General features: G+C 36.6%; 1 protein-coding gene and 1 pseudogene across 1 annotated transcript; both read right to left on the bottom strand.

The window, feature by feature from the left end:
* Nucleotides 1–2555: 2555 nt before the first annotated feature.
* Nucleotides 2556–2921, bottom strand: LOC147907160 (uncharacterized). The gene has a single exon (XM_087414771.1). It carries the CDS (start codon nucleotides 2919–2921, stop codon nucleotides 2556–2558), a length of 366 nt encoding a protein of 121 aa, XP_087270897.1.
* A 19621-nt stretch (nucleotides 2922–22542) lies between these two features.
* On the bottom strand, nucleotides 22543–23551 carry LOC147907159 (uncharacterized; annotated as a pseudogene).
* Nucleotides 23552–24049: the final 498 nt, after the last annotated feature.

Genomic DNA, 24049 nt, shown 5'->3' with positions numbered 1-24049 from the left:
GATGCTTTCAATATGATCCAGAAACTAAGCGCCAAAGTGCGAAGTCAAAAAATTCACCACAAGCAAAAAAAGTACGAAAAGTTCCATCAAAAATCAAGACAATGCTCATCACATTCTTTGATAGCAAAGGTATTATCCACAAAGAGTTTGTTCCAACTGGCCAAACAATTACTGGTGCATATTATCTCGAAGTTTTAAAGCGATTGATGGGCAGAATTCATCGTATTCGCCCCGAATATCGTGATCCAGAAGATTGGTCTTTATCGCATGATAATGCACCGAGTCACACTTCATTGATTATCCGTCAATGTTTGGCTCGAAATCGTGTCTCTGTGTTAAACCATCCACCGTATTCAACTGATTTGGCCCTCTGCTTTCTCATTATTCCCAAAATTGAAATTGAAATTGAAAGGACGCTTTTTTGATGATATTCCGATCATCCAATCAGCTTCTACACAGGCACTAGAGGCAATTCCGCAAACTAAGCTAGAACGTGCATTTGAATCACTATTGAATCGCTGTAACAAGTGTATTGAAGCCAGAGGAGAATATTTTGAATAATAAAACCAAAAAATATGCATATTGTTGTTTCAATTGTGATTTTCAGGCCCTGTCCGGGAACATATTTGTCGTACTGTGTATATGTTACCACTGTTTCGCGACAAATGTAAAATTATGTACACCGACACGGACAGTCTTGTATACAGCGTCGAGTGCGTTTACGAGACTATGAAATGCGATATCGCTAGATTCGACACGAGCGATTATCCGATGCACAACGCGTATGGTATGCCTCTCGCGAACAAAAAAATACCCGGTCTGATGAAGGACGAAAATAACGGTATGATAATGACCGAATTCGTTGGTCTCAGAGCGAAGATGTACACGGTGAGGGTGGACGGCAAGAGAGAAACTAAAAAAGCGAAAGGCGTAAAGAGTAACGTTGTAGCGCAAACGATAACGATTACACATAGTGTTTGAACGAAGAGATCGAAATAACTCGTCGTCAATCGTGTATACGATCTAAACTGCACGATGTGTACATGATATCCGAATCGAAAATCGCTCTGAGTCCATACGATGACAAACGATACGTCATACCGGACTCGACGTTACCATGGGGGCATTGGCGGATATCTTTGTAATATGTGTGTGTGTGTGTGTGTGTGTGTGTGTGTGTATCAACTTTATATTACTATTATGTTTTTTACATTTTTTTATATTTTCATACAGTATATATGTATTACTCTTATGCTTTATGTATTATCTTAATTTGTATTTTGTGTATGTTTTTTCTATATTTTTAAATATTTTCATACAGTGTACATGTTACTATTATGTACTATTATCATTATAATTTACACGTAATGCATTTTTTTTACATTTATATAAGTATTACTATTATGTTTTATGTAGTACCATTTATTATGTATTACTGTTATTTTCATTTCATGTATCGTACATTTACTACTGTGGGCAAAAAGTATCGATAATTTGTTTGTTTTTCAAAAATTCTTTATTTATTCATCCACATTCGTATCATCCCCCTCAAAGTAGTCCCCCCCGGTTGCAATGCAACTGTGCCAACGCTTTTTCCAATTTTCGAAACATGCCGCATAGTCGTCTGTAGGTATGGCCCGCAGCTCACTCGTCGTTTTTTCTTTTATCTCTTCAATCGTCTCGAAACGGTGTCCACGGAGTGGCCTTTTGAGTTTTGAGAACAGCCAGAAGTCAGATGGTGCTAAATCAGGCGAATACGGTGGTTGTGGAATGATATGAGTTGAGTTTTTGGCGAAATGGTCACGAACTACGAGTGATGTGTGCGACGGCGCATTATCGTGGTGAAGGAGCCAAGAGTTGTCGGCCCACAATTCTGGTCTTTTTCGGCGCACGGCATCACGCAAACGACGCATAACACCCAAATAGTATTGGCTGTTGACAGTTTGGCCGGTCGGAAGATATTCAAAGTGAACCACACCACGATAGTCGAAGAAAACTGTCAGCATCACCTTGAACGCTCTCTCGGCCCTCTTTAAACATTCTGTGCAAAAACTCTTGCTTGTGACAAAGCGCCATCACCGTACGCCTTCTGACACATTCTCAACGTTTCGGCTGCAGAAATTCCATTCCGGACACAAAATTTTATCGCACTTCGTTGTTCCATAATTTCAGACATTTCAAAAAACGACAAATCACTTTTTACGTGCTTACAAACAGACGCTTATCTCAAACACTAATGACTATTTTGACGTGTACCTTGGCGCAGCTGTCACTGACAGAATTGCCAACTTCAAAATAAATTCGGTTGTCCCTATCGGAAACCCCGGGAAATTTAAATTTGAAATTATCGATACTTTTTGCCCACAGTAGTATATACGTATTTTATATCTGTATACTGCAAAACGACGATGAATGGGCAGTATTGTAATAAAAAATATACTTATATTGATATATTTTTTATATGTAAAAATAAAATATATGAATCAAAATTTTATCATTGATAAAAATTAAATAACATTGTTTTTGTGTATCCATGAATTGTGCGATCCATCGAATCACAGCCACTTGACGTACACCTTGTTTCCCTTCCTGCGCAGTACTTTCTCCACGAGATACACGTCCGGATGAGTAGCGCGATGCAACTCGTACTCGTAGAATGCTCCAGCAACGGATTTTTCGCGATAATCCTCGAGTAAATAGGTCACAGGGTTGGTACGCTGCACCTTAACGATAAGCACTTCGGTGGTCCAATTTAGCGTGTAAAAAATCGTCTTGTACTTGCTCACGCGTACCGAATCGCCTACTTTAAATTTTGCAGGACCCGCGATCTTTATCATGTTGTACACCATGTCCAAGAGTCTTTTGGCGATCACGGGAGTTACTTCGGCGGGTCGCATGCCGATGATGAGATGCTTGCGCATTGTAATCTGACACGAGACGCGGCAGCTCGTCGATCCACTTGTAATTGCCATTGAGCGTAAACATCTTCCACATGTTTTTGAGCGTGCGATTGAACCGCTCAACCACTGATGCTTTCAATGTCGAATACGTGGAATAGTGAGTAACATCGGTGTTGTAAAACTCTTTCCCCATATCCGTTTATAAATTTTTCGGACATCTTCTACTCTCTCGAACGATCTCAGCGATAGCGTTAGCCTTGCGTTTCGCTTGCTCGCTTGCTCTTGAGTGGTACAACCCACGCGTATTTGCTCAACACATCGATGACGATGAGTATGTAGTAGTGACCTCTGTAGAAGCGCGAGTACGGGCGCATCTCAACGACATCGGCCTGCCACAGATTGTCGTATCCCCGAACTATGACGCGGAAAATTTCTTCTCGCAGGAGCGTGCAATTCCTCGACGAGTCGACGTCTCTCGGAGCTAATTTCCTCTCTCTCTTTCTCAGATTTCTTTTTCATGACGCGTAATACACTGGGTATAAGAAAATAATATATTTTTTCTCGCTGATGTTACTCGACTGAATCGTTTCGTGGATACGCGATTTAATTTATAATAAGACCAGCTTCACGAAGTTCCTTGATGATCGACAGAATCTCGTTGAGCGTTGTTGCTCGGTGCAAAGCGTCGAACAATCGTAGACGATCCACCAACTCATTGGGATCATCTCAGTGTTCATAATCGATCGCGTTGTCGTTCAATGTCATTGCATGAGGTAATCCCTTTCCAGATTTTTTCTTCTGTTTCTTGGGTATGATCGACATCAACGGCGCGATTACGTGTTTGTACTTGTATCCCCTGTTGCTCAATAATCGACCCTGCGAATAGTACTTGTGTTTGTGCGCGTTTGTCACCAACAGCATGCTCTTGTACTTGTGCATATCATTTTCAGTGTAGAGGGCATCGTCGGGAATTCTCTTGAAAATCAACTCATAAAGATCAGGTATACCGGCGTATCGTACGCCGTCGATAATTATGTTGTCCGCTTCATCCACGTCGAATCGTTTATTGCCAAACATCAGCCCATCCTTGTGTAGATAAACGCCGTACACGTGATCTATACCGCTCTCTTTATCTTGCACTCCCCTCAGGACAGCCTCGACGTACTTTTGCCCCAGCGGGCCCAAGCCAGCTCGTAACGCCTCTCGATCTTCCGACGTATGCAGCTGATTTTGAACCTTCGTCACTAGCGAATCTTCCGTCGTTTCTCCAACGTCTATCGTCGGTACGATTTTGGCACGTAGTATGGAGGTTATCGGCTGTGCACGATCGTGCGACCGATCATTGGATATATGCAGAATCGTGGAACGCTCAAACGTCTCGTTCGCTTCTTGTCCCTCCTCTTATTCCTCTTCCTCCTTCCTTTCATGTTTAGAGGCAGACATCTTTGTCGCACGACTCTCTCTTTGTCGCGCGCACGCCGGGGCTGTCGACGAAAAGTCGCAGCGGCGATAAGAGGATTAAAATGTCTGTCCAACGCAATGCCCTCCTCGATTCTACCGGTCTTCAGAGCGCGATGTTTCTTGCAGATCGACTCGCTCGTCTTCTCGATCTCCCTTGCGATTTTTTCACGCTCGCGCACATCTGCCATATTCGTGTCTGGCTAAGTATCGGCAATGACAAATCACGTTACAGTATCGCGAACTCGTTAAAATCCTTTTGTGTATCATCCGTTTGTGAGTTCACTGTCTTTGTCTATCACAAGAAATCCATATTTTTGCTGCCAACAGTCGCGGCGCAATGTGCAAAATTCGTCGTACGACATGTCGGTATTCACATGATAGTTGTAAATGTGTTTCAAGTTGGTACCGTCCTGTTTGAACAGGATCAGTAGATTCGCATTGTCGCGTATCAGATATCCTTGCGTACGTCTGACAGAGATAGAAGCAATCGACGTTCGCGTGGCGACCTATCGAAAAGTATTCTCTCACAGCATCCTGCTTGTCGCATGCCACGTCATCAAAGATAAAAATAGAATTTGGACGCGCCTCTCTCGGTGGAACGACGTCGCTATTGCTGGAGAACGTAAAGTAATCGATTTTGTCGATAGACGTAAACAAATTTTCGAGATATCGATACCTTGGCTGTTGCAACGATTTCGAGTAGACGTACACGTTTTCGAAACGTACGCCGTTCGGGCTCTCGAGTAAGCTTATGAGAACGTTGATTTTATCACAATTCGACGCATCGCAAATGATCGCGCGTATAGTCTCGGCAACATTTCGCCGTGCTTGCGCTTCTCCACGTTGCCTCCCATCATTTGCGATTTCGCGTCGCAGTTCGTAACGCGTATCGACAGCGGTTGCAGCACGAATTTTGTGCACACATTAAGGCTACGCGCTCTCGAACAACTATTTAACGGCGCGCGAATTTACGAGTCGCACAGTAGTAAAATGTATCTCGCGCTGTGTCATCCTTTTGACATTCAGGACTTGAACGTCGAGCAGCTGCAATATATACCGAAGGTAGTACTCTTACGCGGTATACGGTGACTACATCGACTACGTGTGGGACAAGCTTCCTGAACAGGCGGATTCGGAGATTCGAACGTATCATCGCTGTGACGAGCACTACAATCAGTCGTAGCAGGGAACGCACATCGACAGTTCCACACCTAAGATAAAGGACTGTAGCGAATGTCAGCATCGGGCGACAGTCTGTTGAATCGAACGATGAACACGCTTCCTTTCGAGCTACATATTCCGAGCTACCAGTTTTGCGGCCCGGGCACTCGGCTTACGAAGCGATTAGTCAGAGGTGACGCGGGCATAAATCCGCTGGACACGGCATGTCGAGAACACGACATCGCACATTCTCGAAGCAACGATCTCACCGATAGACACGCGGCAGACAAAGTAATCGCCGAGAAGGCGCGGAAACGCGTCACCGCGAGAGATTCGACTCTGAGCGAGAGAGCCGCCGCTGCTGTCGTTTGGGCAGCGATGAAAGCCAAGACCAAGATCATGGCATGGGTATGAAATCAAAGAAGAAGACGACAACGAAGAAAAAGACAAGGAAAAAGCAGATACTTCCTACGGCAAAACGAGGTGATGTGTTACCTTTTCTGCCAATGTTAGGCGCGCTAGGGTCCTTGATTGGCGGAGCGGCCAGCGTGGCAAAAGCGATAATATAGCAAGATTTGTACACGTTGCCGTGCGAAAGTTTTCTCTACGACGAAGGAAGATTGACGGTGAAAAAGAAAAACGATCAGATGCCAATGACGCTTATAAATAATTGCGTGGCGTTCATGTTTGATGAAATTCGATATGAACTCAACGGTGTAGAGATTGACCACAACCGAAACGTGGGCATAGCACGCTCAAGAATTACGTGTCATTGACGTATGATAGAGCTTTGATATTGCGCTGAACGCTGGATGGAACTCTAGATCCGACACGGAGGAAGGACACTTTAATTTTTGCGTGCCGCTCAGCATGCTGTTGGATTTTTGCGAAGATTCCAAGCGCCTGATTGTCAACGCTCGCCACGAATTAATTTTGATACGAGCGCGCAACGACAACAATTGCTTGGTGGGAAATCCTGTGACGGAGTCTGAGGTTGAATTATTTAAAGTACAGTGGCGGATGCCTCACGTTGCGTTAAACGAGATCAATAAATTATCAATGCTGCGAGCATTGGTCATTATCTGAGCATGAGTTTTCGCTCGTGGGATCTGTACGAGTATCCTCTCTTACAGAATACGACCAAGCATTAATGGGCCGTCAAAACAACGACTCAGCTTGAGAAGCCTCCATATGTTATCTTTGCTCTGCAAACCGGTCGAAAGAATATCATGTCACGAGATGTTAGCGTGTTCGATGATTGTAATTTGAGTAACGTGAAACTTTATCTAAATTCGGCGTTTTATCCGTACGACGATTTAAATCTGGATTTTGGCAAAAAGAGATACTCCGTTCTATTTTATATGCACGCGTGTTTTCGTAAAACATATTATGGAATCGATTGCTTCGAAACGCTACTCATCGTGCTCTCATTTGTCGAGAAAGGGCTTTTGGTCATTGATTGCTCGCGACAAAACAAATCCGTCAAGAGTGCCACTGTGGACGTACGCATAGAATTTGATTGCAAGGAGAATGTGCCCGCAAATACAACAGCTTATCTCATCATACACGATCGTGTAGCTCAGTATAATCCATTGACCAACGTAGGGCGCAAAATCATCTAAATGCACCTCTAACACAATATAAAATCTACATCGCAATCGACATCGCAGTCTTCTCGACAACATGCCAACGTGGATCTGCAAGGATTCATCGTTAACAAGAAATTTATCGTGAAGGAAGTGACGGTGCTGAAACAGGGGACCGTTCTCACGTATTACATTTTTACGAGTCCCGTGTCATGGAAATTTTTGACAAGATCCGACAAGTGACAAGATCTTGCGCCTCCTGGTTGATTGCTTATCACCATGGATTGCAATGGGAGGACAGTCCCGTACAACGATGCGAAACGTCTAATTACGATGGCTGTATTTGAAGATGATGCTGTCGTGTATGTCAAGGGACGCAAGAAACGAACGTGGCTGTGGAATTTGCTTCTGGACGATAAGCGAGAACGCATGTACATCGAGACCTTGCAGTTTACGAAGACATGAAATCTTTATCTAATCTAGATGTTACTAATTACTTAGATGTTATTTATACGATGTGGACAACATGTTAAGAATTGCGCGTTACAAAATGTATTGAAAATATAATAACTGGTGGTTGCAAAAGAATTTTTTAAATAAAAATACATTAACGTATTTATTATGTATAATAACTGGTGGTTGCAAAAGAATTTTTTAAATAAAAATACATTAACGTATTTATTATGTATTTCTTTTCCCTTCCTGTAATATAGAAACGTTTGTATGAACGTACATATAAAATGTATAAGCGTATGTACGAACATATGTATGTATAAATGTATGTACGTATGTATAAGCATATGTACGAACGTATATATGTGTAAACATATGTATAAATGTATGTATAAACGTATGTACGTATATATAAACGTATGAATGAACGCATGTATGTATAAACGTATTTATAAACTTATATATAAACGTATGTATAAACTTATATATAAATGTATGTATTTATACATACGTATAAACGTATGTATAAATTCGTGACAAAGAAAATACGTAGAAAGACTTGATAAAACGTGTCGCGACATGTTCGAAATTCTTGGAAAGAGAGGGAGGACTTGCCTTCTCTCATCAATTCCAGAAGTATTACGTCATAATTTATGCGGATGCAATCAATCTTGCGATACTTACTTGTACGAACGGCTGAAAAAATGTACTTCACTAAAGAGAGCAGTGCATCGTAACGATGTGAAGAAGGAATGTAAGTTTCAATACACAAAAGTTCTATACACAAAAGTTCTATACACAAAAGTAACGTTTTTTAACATTATGTATGTACACAGTACGGAGCATCATGCGGTGCGTTTACTGAGCAGACGTTATGATCTGACGAATACGGGCTACAAATTTTTGGAAATTGGAATCAACGTTGGCCCACCGAGTTACGTGGGGGTCGCCCTTGGAGATCATCGCGGACACGAACTATCGCTGTCTCTCGAAACGTGGAAAAGCCTATACGAACAGCGAGGGAATATTTACAAGATGTTTCGAAACGAATACAAGGATAATTTTATAAGCATTGGACCGCTAACCGTCAGTGTTTGCATGCTGAACGATACTACGCTCGTACATCTCGATTCTTCATCCGTACGCATTACGATGACCGACGCTACACCGTATGTTTGACTTAACGGGTGTATCGTTGTAACGATTAGCTCGACTCGTCAATACGGTAGATATCAAGTATACGCGATTCTCCAACATCGCATCTGAGAACATTATACGTGATAGTGACATCTTCAATGGACATCAGCTCGTCGATTGCGAACTATTAGCTTTAATTTTTAATAAGTACGAAAACCAGTAATAAGATGTGAATAAAACATTTTTGTTCGCATTATTATGTATGTATTTTCTTTTACTTCCCATCTTTTGCCTCGACGCGTCAGGAAAAACTATATTGAAAAAACTGTGTCGTAAGAAAAGAAACTTGTACTCTATTGATTCTTCCATCCTTTCTTCATTCATAGCACGTTACACGCTCCGTCGCGCGCTCTATTTTTCTCTAAGATGCAAGCCTTTATTACCGATGCATTTTTGGAGAGAGAGCGGCGGGCGAAAACAAAAATAAGGACCGGAGTCCTATGTTTACATAACATCAATAGCGCCGGGACCTTTCCCCCCCTTCCCTGCGTTACAAGTATCCCCGCGCCAACGAGTATTCCCCACACCCCGCGCTTCCCTCCATGGGTTAGAATCCGCCTAATATTACTAGTAAATAACTACAAAATTAGACGTGGAACATTAAGATCGATCTATTAGTTCAGTAGAAAAAAATTTAAAAATCACCGAAAAAGGCCTTTTTTCACTCGCTCTCTGTTCATTGAGATTTAAACGCAAAGTTTTGAAATTTTCGTAAAATATAGCCCTCATAATGACAAACAAATCTAGCCCTGAACAAGCCTAAAAATGTTCATTAATTTGTGCAAAAAGCCATTTATTCACTAAAAACCTGTCTGCGGAAAACTCAATTTCTTCATATTTGAGCAGTCGCATAGCAATTTACAGGGATTTTGCTTCTTCAAGAGTTGCACTACCACGTACATTTAATAACAAAACGATTTTTTTATAGTTAAACTATTATAAAACGACTTTAAAAAGTGGGTATCTTTTTCCGTGTAAAAGAACGGAAATAATTTCATTAATATGCATCATATAGCCGTGTGAAGTATTCGAAATCTAACATTTTTCTACGAATCTAAAAAAAAAGATTATCCTCCGATTATTAGGAGCCGAGATAACAATTTTTTTTCAAAAAATCACTGTCTCTGGTTTTTAAGATTAAGAGTTCGGTCTGGCATCAATTTGTCAAGGAAGAATTGAATTTGCTGTTGAAAAATTTCTCGAATGTTTTGCTGCCAAAAAAAATTTATTTAAAACCATTGGAAAATTGAAAAACGCGAGCGAAGTAGTGCGCCGGACGGAGTGAGGGAAGCAGGGTTGATAAAAAACGTGTTTAAAAAAAAATAAAATAAAACATTCAGTTTTTTTTGTTTAAAACATGTTTTTAATGTTTTGTTTATGTTTTAAACAGCTTAGAAAAAAATCGCTAAAAACAAAAAGAAACATATATTTATTATATTTTATTAAAACGCATTTTTACTTTTAAATATTTTGAAACGTTTCTGAAGTACATTTTAGCATTTAATTACACTTACTTCCTCATTTTTCTTAAATTTGAGTGTATTATTACATAATTATACGTATATTTGAATGTGTTGTTTGCTATTTAACATTTTATTTGACTGTATATATTTTAAGTTATACAAATTTAAACAATAGCATTTTGGTAATGTGTTTCTTATGCGTACTGATTACTCATGGCTTTTTTTTGGAGATTTTTATTTCAAAATAATTATTGCTTGAATTAATTGTAGTTTTAATATTACTCTATAATTTACTATAGATTTTTATAGGCTGTCGAGCTGCTTATATGTAGGGTGATTGGAAAATAATGATAAATCTTTCGCATAGGGGCAGAATGAATTAAATTAAGAAGAAAAGTACTCTACCATTTTGCAATTTTCGTAATATTTAACAAAATATTAATTGCTAAAAATTTATGAAAATTAACCTTCAATAATTTTTACTCAATTCAAGAAAAACTGCAAAAGACAAAAATTATTTATTTTCTTCTCACAGAAGTCTACGAATTTTTTCAGAATTTTTTATCAACTTTTTAGTATTACATTTTTTCGTTTTTATCAATATAAGAAAATACGGTATTAAAAAATCCTGAAAAAAATTTTTTAAATATTCTTAAAAAATTCTTAGAGCTCTATGAAAAGAAAATTAACAATTGTTTCTTGCAGTTTTTCTATAAAGTATTCAAATAAAAAAATATTAAAGGCAATTTTCGGCAATTTTTATCAATTAATGTCTTGTTACTATTGCAAAAATTGCTAAATGATAGAGGACTTTTCTTCTTAGTTTAGTCCATTTTATCCTTATGCGAAAGATTTATCATTTTCCAAATACTCTGTATACATAAAGTTATATGTATATATGTGTATGTACATTTGTATACATGCATATATTCTGCAATACACTCTATTTTTATTAATTTTATAACCAAAGCACTGTTTTCTAAACAAAACTAACTTTTTAAGACTATTTTTATGAAAGGCCACATTAGCATCCATGTTTCTCTTCGATTCGTCATTATGCAATGTTGTCACATTTTTATTAATAGTGTCCTAAGTAATAAATATTTCATAATTTTGAATCCAGAATCGATTCAACAAAATTTTAATAAATGTAATTGTCAAGTTTTAAATTTAAATATTGATTATTAACCCAAAGTAAACCCAAGTTATCGTGTAAAATGTAACTGGATCACCTTTTCTTCTATTAAATAGTATAATATTAAAAATACATTAAAATAAAATAACGTTTTAAATATTTGTTTTAAATTGTTTTAAAAAAAGCATGTTTAATCTGATATTGAGAACATGTTTTAAACATTTGTTTAAAAAAAAAGTTTTAAATAAAACAACCCTGGAGGGGGAAGCCGGCGCGCAGTCGAGTGGAGAAGATTGATCCGCACGGCGATTCGCGCATATTTGATTGCGTGTATTAAAATTTATTAAATTTATATTTTCTCAGCAATAAATTGATGTGAAAGCCTGATTTTTTTGAATCTGGAATCTTTTGAATCTAGCTCGATGAAATATAAACAAATAACTTAACCAAATGTTTCGCAAAGTAATTGTAATCATAAAATTTTTAGTTTTTTGTTTCTTGAATTTTTATTTTTTCGATTTATTATTAATATTATGTGTACAAATAAGTTTCCGCTGTTTTTAATCAAAAATTAAGCATTTATTGTGAAAGAACGATACATAATGTTTTATTGAAAGTATTGTCCATCGCTAGCCACTACTTTTTTTCATCTTTCTGGTAGCATACGGATACCGCGTTGGAAGAACGCTTCATCTTTTGAGGCTATCCAATTATCGATCCAATTTTTGATATTTTCATATGATGTGAAGTGCTGCTCAGACAGGCCATGCGCTATCGATCGAAATAGATGGTAATCGGAAGGGGCAATGTCTGGTGAATACTGCGGATTGAGTAGAACTTCCCAATTGAGTGTTTCCATGTAGGTTTTAACCGGCGCCGCAATATATGGTCGAGCATTATCATGCAGGAGAATAATTTTGTCATGCCTAGAGTAGTAGTGGGCGCGTTTTTCCTTGAGTGCTCGGCTCAATCTTATCAATTGTGTTCGGTAGAGAGTCCCAGTAACGGTTTCGTTCGATTTGAGCAACTCATAATAAACGATACCAAGCTGATCCCACCAAATACACAACATGAGTTTTTTTCCATGAATATTCGGCTTGGCTGTCGATGTTGAAGCATGGCCAGGTGATCTCCATGATTTCCTCTTCTTTGGGTTATCGTAGTGAATTTTTCATCACCAGTGACTATACTATGTAAAAAATCCTTTCGTTTATGTCTGACAAGCAGCATTTCACATATGGAAAATCGGCGTTCAACATTTCTCGGTTTCAATTCATATGGAACCCAATTCACTTGCTTTTGAATCATTCCCAATGATTTCAAACGATGTGAAATTGCTTGTTGAGTCGCTCCTAATGTAAGTGCAAGTTCTTTTTGCGTTTGGCACGAATCTTCATTAAATAATGCTTCCAATTCCGCGTCTTCGTACACTTTCGGCCTTCCGCTACGTTCTTTGTCTTCGACATCAAATTCACTGTTCTTAAATTTTTGAAACCATTCACAACTTCTCTCACTTAAGGCGGCCTCACCATATGCTTCTATAAATAATCGATGAACCTCAGCTGCAGATTTCTTCAAATTAAAGAAATAAATCAAAAGTTCCCGCAAATGACGCTTATTCGGCTTAAAACTCGGCATTTTCGCACAAAAAAAAAAATATGATACTGATACAAAATCGCTAGTATTTCAAGATTATGTTGTTGACAGATGTCCAACCTTACGATATAATGTTTTACATCAGACAATTTTAACCATAGCTTGCTAATGGCGCCGTCTTTTGTCAAAAGGTGGAAACTTATTTGTACACCTAATAAATTACATATATGGAGTGTATGTCTTAACAAATTTAAGTCACATTAGTTATGTTTCTTTATTTAATATGCCGTAAAAAGTGTCCAATCGGACAATTAAATGTACGGAATCAGTACAAAATTGTTTTTGTGAATTTTAATTGTCCAATTGAATTTTTTTACAGCATATTAAATAAAGAAACATAACTAATGTGACTTAAATTTGTTAATCAGATATATGTTCCATACTCAAACGTGATTTTTTAATATTAGGTGTTGGAATTAATTCGTAGCGTTTTACAAAGTATTTATAAGTTTTAAAAGTACTTTCATTAATGTATTTTTTAATGCTCATGTGAAATAAATAACATGCTTTCATTAAAAAACGCTACGAATTAATTCCAACACCTAATAATAAACCGAAAAAATAAAAATTCAAGAAAGAAAAAATTTTTTAAACTAAAAATTTCATGGTTACAATTTGAGATTTTTTTAACATCAAATTCAATTCTTCCTTGACAAATTGGTGCCAGACCGAACTCTTAAAAACCAGAGACAGTGATTTTTTGAAAAAAAATTGTTATCTCGGCTCTTAATAATCGGAGGATAATCTTTTTTTTTAGATTCGTAGAAAAATGTCAGATTTCGAATGCTTCACACGGCTGATGCATATTAACGAAATTATTTCCGTTCTTTTATACGGAAAAAGATACCCAGTTTTTAAAGTCGTTTTATAATAGTTTAACTGCAAAAAAATCGTTTTGTTATTAAGTATACGTGATAGTGCAACTCTTGAAGAAGCAAAATCCCTGTAAATTGCTGTGCGACTGCTAAAATGTGAAGAAATTAAATTTTCCGCAGATAAGTTTTTAGTGAACAAATAGCTTTTTGCAAAAATTAATGAATATTTCAGGCTTGTTTAGAGCTAGATTTGTTCGTCATTACGAGGGTTACATTTTACGAAAATTTTAAAGCTTTGCGTTTAAATCTCAATGAACCCAGAGCGAGAAAAAAGGGCCTTTTTCAGTGTTTTTTTATTTTCTTTTCTACTGATCTAATAGATCGATTTTAATATTCCATGTCTCATTTTGTAGGTATTTCTAATGTCTACATTTTTTATACCGAATTTTTTTCCATACAATCAATATCTTTCGTTTTATAAGCGAAAAACGTGCTTTTTTATTCTATTTTTTTTTCGCATACTTTCTTCACAAGTCTCGAGTCTCAAATATACGTATTCTTTTCTGATGACCTTTCGAGACTTTCGTGAAAAGAAATGCTGGTCATTATTTTTTTCCGGAAACATTCTACTTCTACTGAACTATTCTTGCTATTCGAGTTTATGAAGAAAAGGTATACTATATAATGAATATGAAAAATCATAAACAATTAGATATCTAGTAAACTGTTGCGTTTTAACATGATTTATAGTGTTCTGGATTAATGGGAGGAGTACATTATTACTACAATTTATTAAAACTTACATGTTATTTAAAATGCTCCCCGCCCCTTATTGATGCCTAGGGCCAAGCAGCTGAGATTGCTTGTCGAGAAAGATTTCATGAAATGAGATGAAGAAAGAATTGACCAATCACAATGGTTATGTGACCAAATGATTTATTAATTCCTTCTCTGTCCGAGATCTCGGACTGATTTCTAGAACCGTTTCACCAATGCCGATCAAGCTTAATTGCGATTAACTGTCAACCGCAATTGATCGATTCTACTAACAGCAAATGCGATTAATCAGTCGACGGCCGATTAAGCTAACTGGTATTGATGAAACTGGCTTCTAGCATCGTAAACATTGGGCTTAAGGATAGAAATTGACGAATATCAAACGTCATTTGATTTTGACGCTGAAAATGAGCATCGAGCGTCAGTAAAAAGGTACCTTTATGTATAAGAGAAAAAAACAAAGGCTGTCAACTGTGAAACGCGAGATATATTTCGAGAAGTTGGCATACTCGGGACCAATTTCACCAACGCCAGTTTGCTTAATCGGCCATTGACCAATCGTCTTTGCTGTTTAGTAGAATCGACCAATTGCGGTCAACAGTTAATTACGATTAAGCTTGATCAGTGTTGGTGAAACCGGCCCTCAATCTTTCCTTCTCTAACATACTTTATAATGCATCTTACAATTAGTTTTTCTTTCTAATTTTTATAATTTATGTCTTAAATTAAATATTGAATAAAGAATTAAATGAACAATTACAGTGCCAGTAACAAATATGAAATAAGTAAAATGATATCACCAACGTAGTAAATATCATTGTTAACTAAGTTAGGAAATGATAATGATAAAGCTATTTGTTCGATCTCTATCTCCATTTGTTTATTATTTAATAGAAGGAGATCGAATAGAAATGTAATTATACATTATATTTGTTAGCTAAGTCAAAAGATGACGATTTATTCGACCTCGATCTCCATTTTTTTATAACTCAATAACTCAATATTTAACAAAAGGAAATGGAAACGAAATTACACGTTGGTTTGTTAACTAAGCTGCGAAATGATAATGAAAAAGTGATTTATTTCTATTTGTTTATAAAATAGCTAGGTTAACAATTACCGGCGTAATTTCGTTTTCATCCAATCTCCTTTTGTTAAATATTGAGTTATAAACAACACACACACAAATGAAGATCATTATATTGAATAAATTGCTTTGTCATTATCATTTCCTAGCTTAATTAATAAATACCAATGTATAATTTCATTTCCGTTTGATCTTTTGTTAAATATTAATTATAAATAAATAGAATTATAAATAAATAAATAAATAAATAATATTGGTTTTTCATTATTATTTCCTAACGCAGTTAACAAATAGCAATGAATAATTTCATTTCTATTTAATCTCCTTTTGTTAAATATTAAATTATAAACAAATGGAAGTCAAGATCGAATAAATCGCTTTTTAAATTATATTTCCTATTTTTTAGCAATTACCAGCATGTTTTATTATTATACTGACTTTACCGATCCTGTTTTGAAAAAACCGACTAAGACTATCGTAGTACAGACTCACGCCATGCTTAGCGCCGCGACACTGTCGTGTCTCTAGATGTCTTCAGATCGCAGTGCTCACTGATCATGTATATCACTAGCGCTCCTTGCGTAAAGAATATCAGAAGGACACGAAAGGAATGTGTGGAATGCGATCGACGATGACGACATATCTTAATCTGAAAAAGTGGCAGTTCGAAACTTTGCGTCGCAATATCTCCGCTTGTAAAATATTTGTAGAATATGGACAGAAAAAATAAAAACACTTTCATTATATATTTCGAGCGATTGCAATCGATTGAGCACACTTAGAACTTGATTGGTTCAGCCCTTTGAGTTTCCGATAATCTCAATCTGACGCAACTCGTCAGTTCGCGTAAAGGAGGCACTTCCGTGTCTCGCGTCATAGCCTAGCGGCGAAACACTAGCAGTGTCTCGAAATCGCGTTTTCACGCACACTGGCTATTTATTTATATTTAAAAAGTATTAAATATAGTTTTTTAATTGCAATACTCATATACTTTGTGTTTTACTATCGATTTCTCGAGGCATCTCATATTAAGAGCACAATTTTTTGACTTAGCGATTTACTCATTTTTAAATTACTTTGATTTAAAAAAAATGGAATTAGAATTAAATTTTATATAATTATCTTAAAGCTTATTAAATTTCCTTCAAAATTACCTAATATTTTTTTATATTATGTCCATATACTTCTAGCATTTACCCAAAATGAACTCGATATCTCATAATAGGAGCCTTTCTTCTATATATAACAACATTTACAAAAAGATAAACGTTTCTCCTACGTAATTTTATACGTTAATATTAGTTGATTATCAGTCAATCTGAATTCTAATTGGCATACATATGTGTGTGTGTGTGTGTGTGTGTGTGTGTATGTGTGTGTGTGTGCGTGCGTGCTTGCGTGCGTGCGTGTGTGATATATATATATATATATATATATATATATATAATATATTGGGTCATCTAAAAAGTATCCGCGGTTGTTTCACTAGATGTGTGTTGATGGTCATATATCTAATGTCAAAGTACCGCGGATACTTTTTAGATGACCCAATATATACAGGATTACGTAGATGATACTTGTTTCAAATGATAAGAATATTTTAAAATTATATTATCAAGAAAATATTCTTTGTAATGATATAATCGTTACTCAAAAGAAGAAGAATAAAAATTGCGTTCTCTTTTAGCACTAGAATGATATTTTTCTGCATATTTCTACACTACCGCTCATGGAAGTTCGGACATCCGCATGAATTTCATTGAATGATCGTGTAAAAAATTAAAACATAAAACAACAATTGTATTATTTTTGAAATACATTTTAGATCATTTGTACACATACTGATACAATTGCAAAAGTTTTATAAATTATTTCTAATTTTATGTGCCAAAATTGAATTAAAAATATTTTATAAAGCTTTTACTAGTCTATTCCCCACTTATGGAGATAGGCTGGCAACATAGCGTGAGCACATATTTTGTGTTCTCTGATCGAATTTTTTTATTAATTATTAAATTTCATATCAACAATATTAATAGTTTGAATAATAACAAGGATGACAGAAAGATTTTTTTTAATCGTATGGCAAAGCAACATTTCTTTAAATCGAAGAAATCTTTCTCTAAGTATAGGTTCGCGAATCAAGATTTTTCTTTGATAGCAAATCAATCAATTTTTTCTTCAACAGAAAAGAAAGATTTCTTAAAATGTGAGGAACCTTTCCCTGTGTGGATGCGACGATTATTATTCGTGTACGTGTACGCACACTACTGCTCATGGAAGTTCAGACACTCGCATAAATTTTATCGAATAATCATTTAAAAAATTTAGACTTTATAAAACAGTAATTGTATTTTTAAAATATATTTTGAATCGCTTGTATGCAATACATACTAACAATTGCAAAAGCTTTATAAATTAGATTTAATTTTGTTAAAAAATATTGTCTTTACTTCGTATAACATTGATATTATAATTAATAAATTTTAAAAATTCGATGTGTACAAATGATCTAAAATGTATTTCAAAAATAATACAATTGCTGTTTTAATTTTTTATACGATCATTCGATGAAATTCATACGGATGTCCGAACTTCCAAAAGCGATAGTGTAGAAAAATATCATTCTAGTGCTAAGAGAGAACGCAATTTTTATTCTTCTTCTTTTAAGTAACGATTATATCATTAAAGAATATTTTCTTGATAATATAATTTTAAAATACTCTTATTATTTACTTGAAACAGTAATATTTACGTATATATATATATATAACATTTTTTTGTATGTATATGTGCACGCTTCAGAACGAACTAAATTGAGTTTTTTCCAACAGTTTTTTTCTTAATCATTTCCCAATTTTCGCAATCGAGATATTATTTCTAAAACGCCGAATATATCCGCCATCGATAACTTGGCGCGCAGGGAGTGAGACAAGCGCTCCGCTCACCGCCGCGAGTTTCTAAGCCAAGGATGCCAATTCAGGGACGGTACGATACGAGGATATGTTCCCAATAAAAAAATAATAAAAACTGTTCGCATAAGAAACTATTTTAATGGTTGCTACACATATGTTCTTGGTCTAAAGAACATAAAATCGCAAGAAGAATAAGAAGAATAATTGAACAAAGTGTAACTAGAAAAACGGGTAGATTTTTTTGCTTGCTGAGCCAGATTTGCTAGCATGAGTTATGGTGTGTTCAAAAGCCTGAAATAAACGCGATTCGAATTATGTTCCAGTGATAATAGTAGATGGAGCTCCGAATCTGGCGACCCAGGAATATAGTAGAATGCTCAATTATAATTTCTATTGAGATATCCTGGATGGGGATGGGGTCTCCAGCCAATGCGTGAACTTGTCAATAATAGTTAAACAAAATTAAAAATTTTTTGAAGGTTGTAATGGGCCAATAATGTCCATATGAATGTGTTTGAATCGTTCATCTGATATTGCAATCTTATCTGGAATATTTTTACGAGAGAAAGAGAGAGAGAGAGAGAGAGAGAGAGAGAGAGAGAGAGAGAGAGAGAGAGAGAAAGATCTTGCTACGCTGACATGCTAAACAAGTGCGGACCCAATCAGCAATATTTTTGCATATAGAAGGCCATACGAAATGACGCGATTAACTTTTGTGTGGATTTAATGCTTGAGTGCGCTATGTTATGAACTATTGAATATTTGACGTCTTAGAACTTGCCGAACATATGTCGTTAGCTGACGTGTCACAAAACAAAGTGGTGTTGTTGTCGCTGCAATGTAATTTTTTAAGAACGAGAGATGAAGAATTATTGTCAACTAAGGCTTTGAGCTTTTCGTCTTCCTCTTGATATTTAGCTAGTTCTTCAGTAGTGACAATAATTGGCAAATTTATTTGCTCAATGCTCAATAGGCTATCAGCAACAGAGTTTTCCTTTCCAGTGAATGATTCGAGTAGAAAATTGACTGATAAAATCTAGTTGACGTTGTTATTTAGGAGATGTCTTATCCGATTTCTGCTGGAAGGCATAGACTAAAGGCTGTATAACTAAAGGCCTGTGACAGGACCTTATGATAAGGACTTATCATAAGGTCCTGTCCTTCACAGAAATAGCGAAAAAACTTTAGACTGACGTAAGTAGCTAGCTTCTCGATCATAAGTGCTATAGCATTGTTGTGCAGGTGAGTTTTTTGGAGAAAAATTCTAAGGATTGCCAAGAATCATCAACCTTTTGTCCAAGGACAGCACCTATAGCAATTTCAAAGGCGTCCATAGTAAGAGGTGCTCCTTCGCAAGGATGAACAAGCAAAGAGGTATCTACAAGCTGTTGTTTACATGTAATGAAGGCACTTTCTTCAATCCAAATGATAGGATCCATTTATCCTGTTTGGTTGCTCCAACAAGATATGTGTTGAGAGGAGGTTGTGTTTCTGCAGCATCCTTAAGAAATCTATGATAATAGTTAATTATTTCCAAAAATCATTGCAATTCATGTATTGTTTTAGGTTTTGGATCGCGGCAACTCGTTCTGGTAAAGGTTTGATGCTTTGATAATTTAGTAAATATTCGATCTTTTCCACAGTAAAGATGCATTTAGAGAAGTTAATTGACAGGCCAAATTCGCGTAATCTATCAAAGACTTTTAAATGCTTTTCATGCGTTTAATAATCCGGCTATTAAAATGTCATCTATGTATGGATGACAAAAATCTAAGTCATAAACTGCAGTGTCGATTAGTTTTTGGAACATTTGAGCTACATTACAAAGACCGAATGTTATCACATTAAATTCGAAAAGCCCGAATAGCGTAATAATCTCAGTTTTTTGTCGGTCTCTTTGAGCGAGTGGGATTTGGTGAAAAGCACGAGTTAAATCTGACTTTGTAAATACCCTGCATCCATTTAGAGCATATGAAAAATCGTGGATGTGACGTAACAGGTATTTATCTGGAACGCTGATAGTGTTTAGTCGACGATAATCGCCACATAACCTCCATTCACTATTCTTTTTGGGTACCATGTGGAGGGATGATGCACACGGACTTAAGAAAGGTTGGTAAATGCTCCTGGATCATTAAGTTAAGCTCAGCTTTAGCTATCCGGAACTTCTCTGGAGAAATAACACGTTAATGTCGAGCTTGTTAAGCTACGGGAGGACCACAAGTTACAATATGATGCTGAATTTGATGTACGTCTTTTTTCCTAAGCGGTCTTAATATACTCTTCAAGTAACTGATGGTACGTAGGTTGCTGGAAAAGTTTCTGTAATCTAATACTTCCAGTGGCGCCAACGTTCTGCTACTATCATATCCGTAAAATTAGACGTTTTTACCTTATAATTCACTTGACATTGATAATTCAGTTTGTACCCAAGCCAACTAGTTTTGTTTGCATAGTACTTTAAAAGAAGTTATTTTGTGAGAAAATAGACATTTCGCGTGAAAATTTTCGGGTAATGATTTTTTACGATTACAAATATAATCTAACTCCGAAACAATGTATCGATCGTGGATCTTCATTTGGCTTTTGGGGATGAAGCACCATCCAATAGGACTGTTTATAATTGGTTTGCCGAATTCCAGCGTGGACGTACCTTTCTTTGTAACGAATTCCGTGAAGGTCCATCCACGTCTGTTGTTGTCACTAATGTTGATGCTGTGCGTGAAATGAGCGAGACTAGCATATGACATACCGCGAGATTCAGGCATCCTTAGGCATTGACATGAAAGCAATACTTACGATTTTGCATGATCACTTGAGCGTAATTTGAGCGGAAATTTTGCAGTCGTTGGATCCCACATAATTTGACCGAAGCTCAAAAACAGGCTTGTGTTAAATGGAGCAAAGAAATGCTCAAGAAATTCAACCGAAGTCGGTCAAATTTGGTCTACAACATTGGTACTGGGGACGAAACATGGATTTATTCGTAAGTGAGCTCGAAAGTAAACAACAATCCACTGTTTGGGTATTCAAAATGAATCGAAACCAACAAAAGTTGTTCGTTCACACAGTGAAGCCAAGCAAATGATTGCTTGTTTCTTCAGTTATACCGGACATGTGGCAACCGTGGCTTTAGAGGATCGAAGGACTGTAAATACTGATTGGTATATAACAATTTGTTTGCCAGAAATTATAAATGAATTGCGTAGAACAAACCGAAATCGTCGTATCATTCTTCATCATGCCAGCTGTCACACAGCACGTCAAATCATTGACTTTTTATTCAGTAAAAATGTCGAATTGATGACTCATTGTCCATATTCACCTGATTTATCAGCTAATGACTTCTTTTTGTTCCCAAACATTAAAAAGAAGATGCGTGGTGAGCGATTTGAGTCGCCTGAAGCAGCTGTTGTATTTCGTACACTGATTTCTGAGGTTACGGCCTCAGAGTGGAAAAAATGCTTCGAAAATTGGTTCGAGCGTATGTAAAAATGTATCGATCTTAAAGACGAATACTTCGAAAAACAATAAAGCTATTGTTTGCAGAATATTGTTTGCAGAAACTTTTCCAGCAATCTACGTATCTACAATTAGTGTTAATGGTAGTTATGGATGCATGCATGAATTACGTAGCTGACCGTAAGTTTGTAAATTGGTTGTTCCATCAATAAGATGTTTGTTTATAAGACCGACTAAAAGGTCAAAATAGTGAAGAAAGTCTGCACTGAACTGCGCGAGTAACATTAGCAATTGTAAACTTCCATACAAATAACGTTTGAGGCCGAGATTTATTTGCGTCACTTTATGTCCATCAGTCTTAATCTCGGATCCGTTCGCTGCAAACAACTTGATGTCATTAAGAGAATATGATTCTTTTATCTTTTTCTTTGGTAGGACGATATATCCACCTCAGTGTCAACTAGGTAGCTTAAATCTAGTTTATGGTCGCGCAAAAACAGGCGGCTTTAGTGCCATCCACTAGTGTCTGTATCTGTGAAGGCATAACTAGTTTTCCGGTTTCTTCTCTGAGGCAATTGCATGATTGTTGACACTTTTTTGCCTTCTCAAAGAATTGATGCCAACATATTGGATTCCTTCCTTGACTTTTGTTGATGCTGATGATGATCGATTTTAAGACTGACGTGAACGAGATCTTCATCGTAAACATTGGCTGGGCAATTCAATAGACAAAGCATCAATTCTTTTAGTCAAATCGTCAATGACGTTATTTGAAGTTGTTTGAGATAGATTTACGCAGGCATTATCTGTTATAGCATTAATTGTGGGATTGGTTATCTCGTAAATTTTGTCGGCTTGTGACGCTAATATGGACAAGTTTGTAATCTCGCTAATGGCCAAAATCGATCTCATATTCCCAGATAGCTATTCAAAAAATAGTGTGCGTAGAATCATTGCATTGTCCGCCGGCAAGATTTCTAAGCCGTTGGAGAAAGTTAGAAGGTTTATCATCACTGATTTCATTGCCACGAATTAGCTTTCTTAATTTCGACTCTTCAATCTCATCAAAAGAATGTATAATCCGATGTTTGAGAGCTTTATATTTGCCGCTTGAGGGAGGGTTGGCAATAATGTCTGAGACGAAAAGTAATGCCATATTGTCTAAATTTAACACAACATACCTGAATTTTGTGTTGTCATTAAATATTCTAGAGATCCTGAACGCAGTTTCTACTTGAACGCAGCTTCTACTCTACAAACTAAAGAGTTGGGTTTTCTTTCCAAAACGGCGAAATCTTTGCATACGTTGCTGCTACAATTCTCGGTGGTGGATCGAATGTGTCTCTGGATGGTTGATTTGATTAGTTGCTCGACATACCTGATGGTGCTTGCAAATCAGTAACTGCTTGGGTATCTAACGATTCAGGGTTCGCTTTGGTTGGTTTGGTGAACCATTAGACATAACGAGATGCGTTAACCTCATCGTTCACAACGATCAAATTCCAATATATAATCACCTACCACATTGGGGTCACCAATTATGGGGATATGTTCCCAATAAAGAAATACTCGCTCTTAATAAAAACGGTTAGTGTAAGAAACTTTATTTTAATGGTTACTACATATGTGTTCTTTTGTAATGAACATAAAATCGTAAGAAGAATAAGAAGAATAATTGGACAAAGTGTAATTAGAAAAACGGGTAGGTTTTTTGCTTCCTGAGCCAGATTTGCCAATGATCAGTTATAGTGTGTTCGAGGACGCCACAGCAACATCGCTATTAACACCATCAGGTGTCCTAGCGCGACCGCTAGTCTCATACACACAAGCATGAGCCTATGTCCATATGCGGTTCGGCGCTTTCGTGCTTCGGCCAGCTTCGACTTTTCTCGGCCGCTCGAGCGTGTGTCGAGAGGACATTTATTATAGATAATATATAATTTTTAATAAATTGTAGTTACAGTAAACTCTTCCCATTAAT

Source organism: Acromyrmex echinatior, chromosome 16 (assembly GCF_024713525.1).
Source record: "Acromyrmex echinatior isolate Ae372 chromosome 16, ASM2471352v2, whole genome shotgun sequence".
In the NCBI taxonomy this organism is placed as follows: Eukaryota; Metazoa; Arthropoda; class Insecta; order Hymenoptera; family Formicidae; genus Acromyrmex; species Acromyrmex echinatior.
Note: the sequence above shows the minus strand (reverse complement) of the source record. Positions and strands in the feature narration are given on the sequence as shown.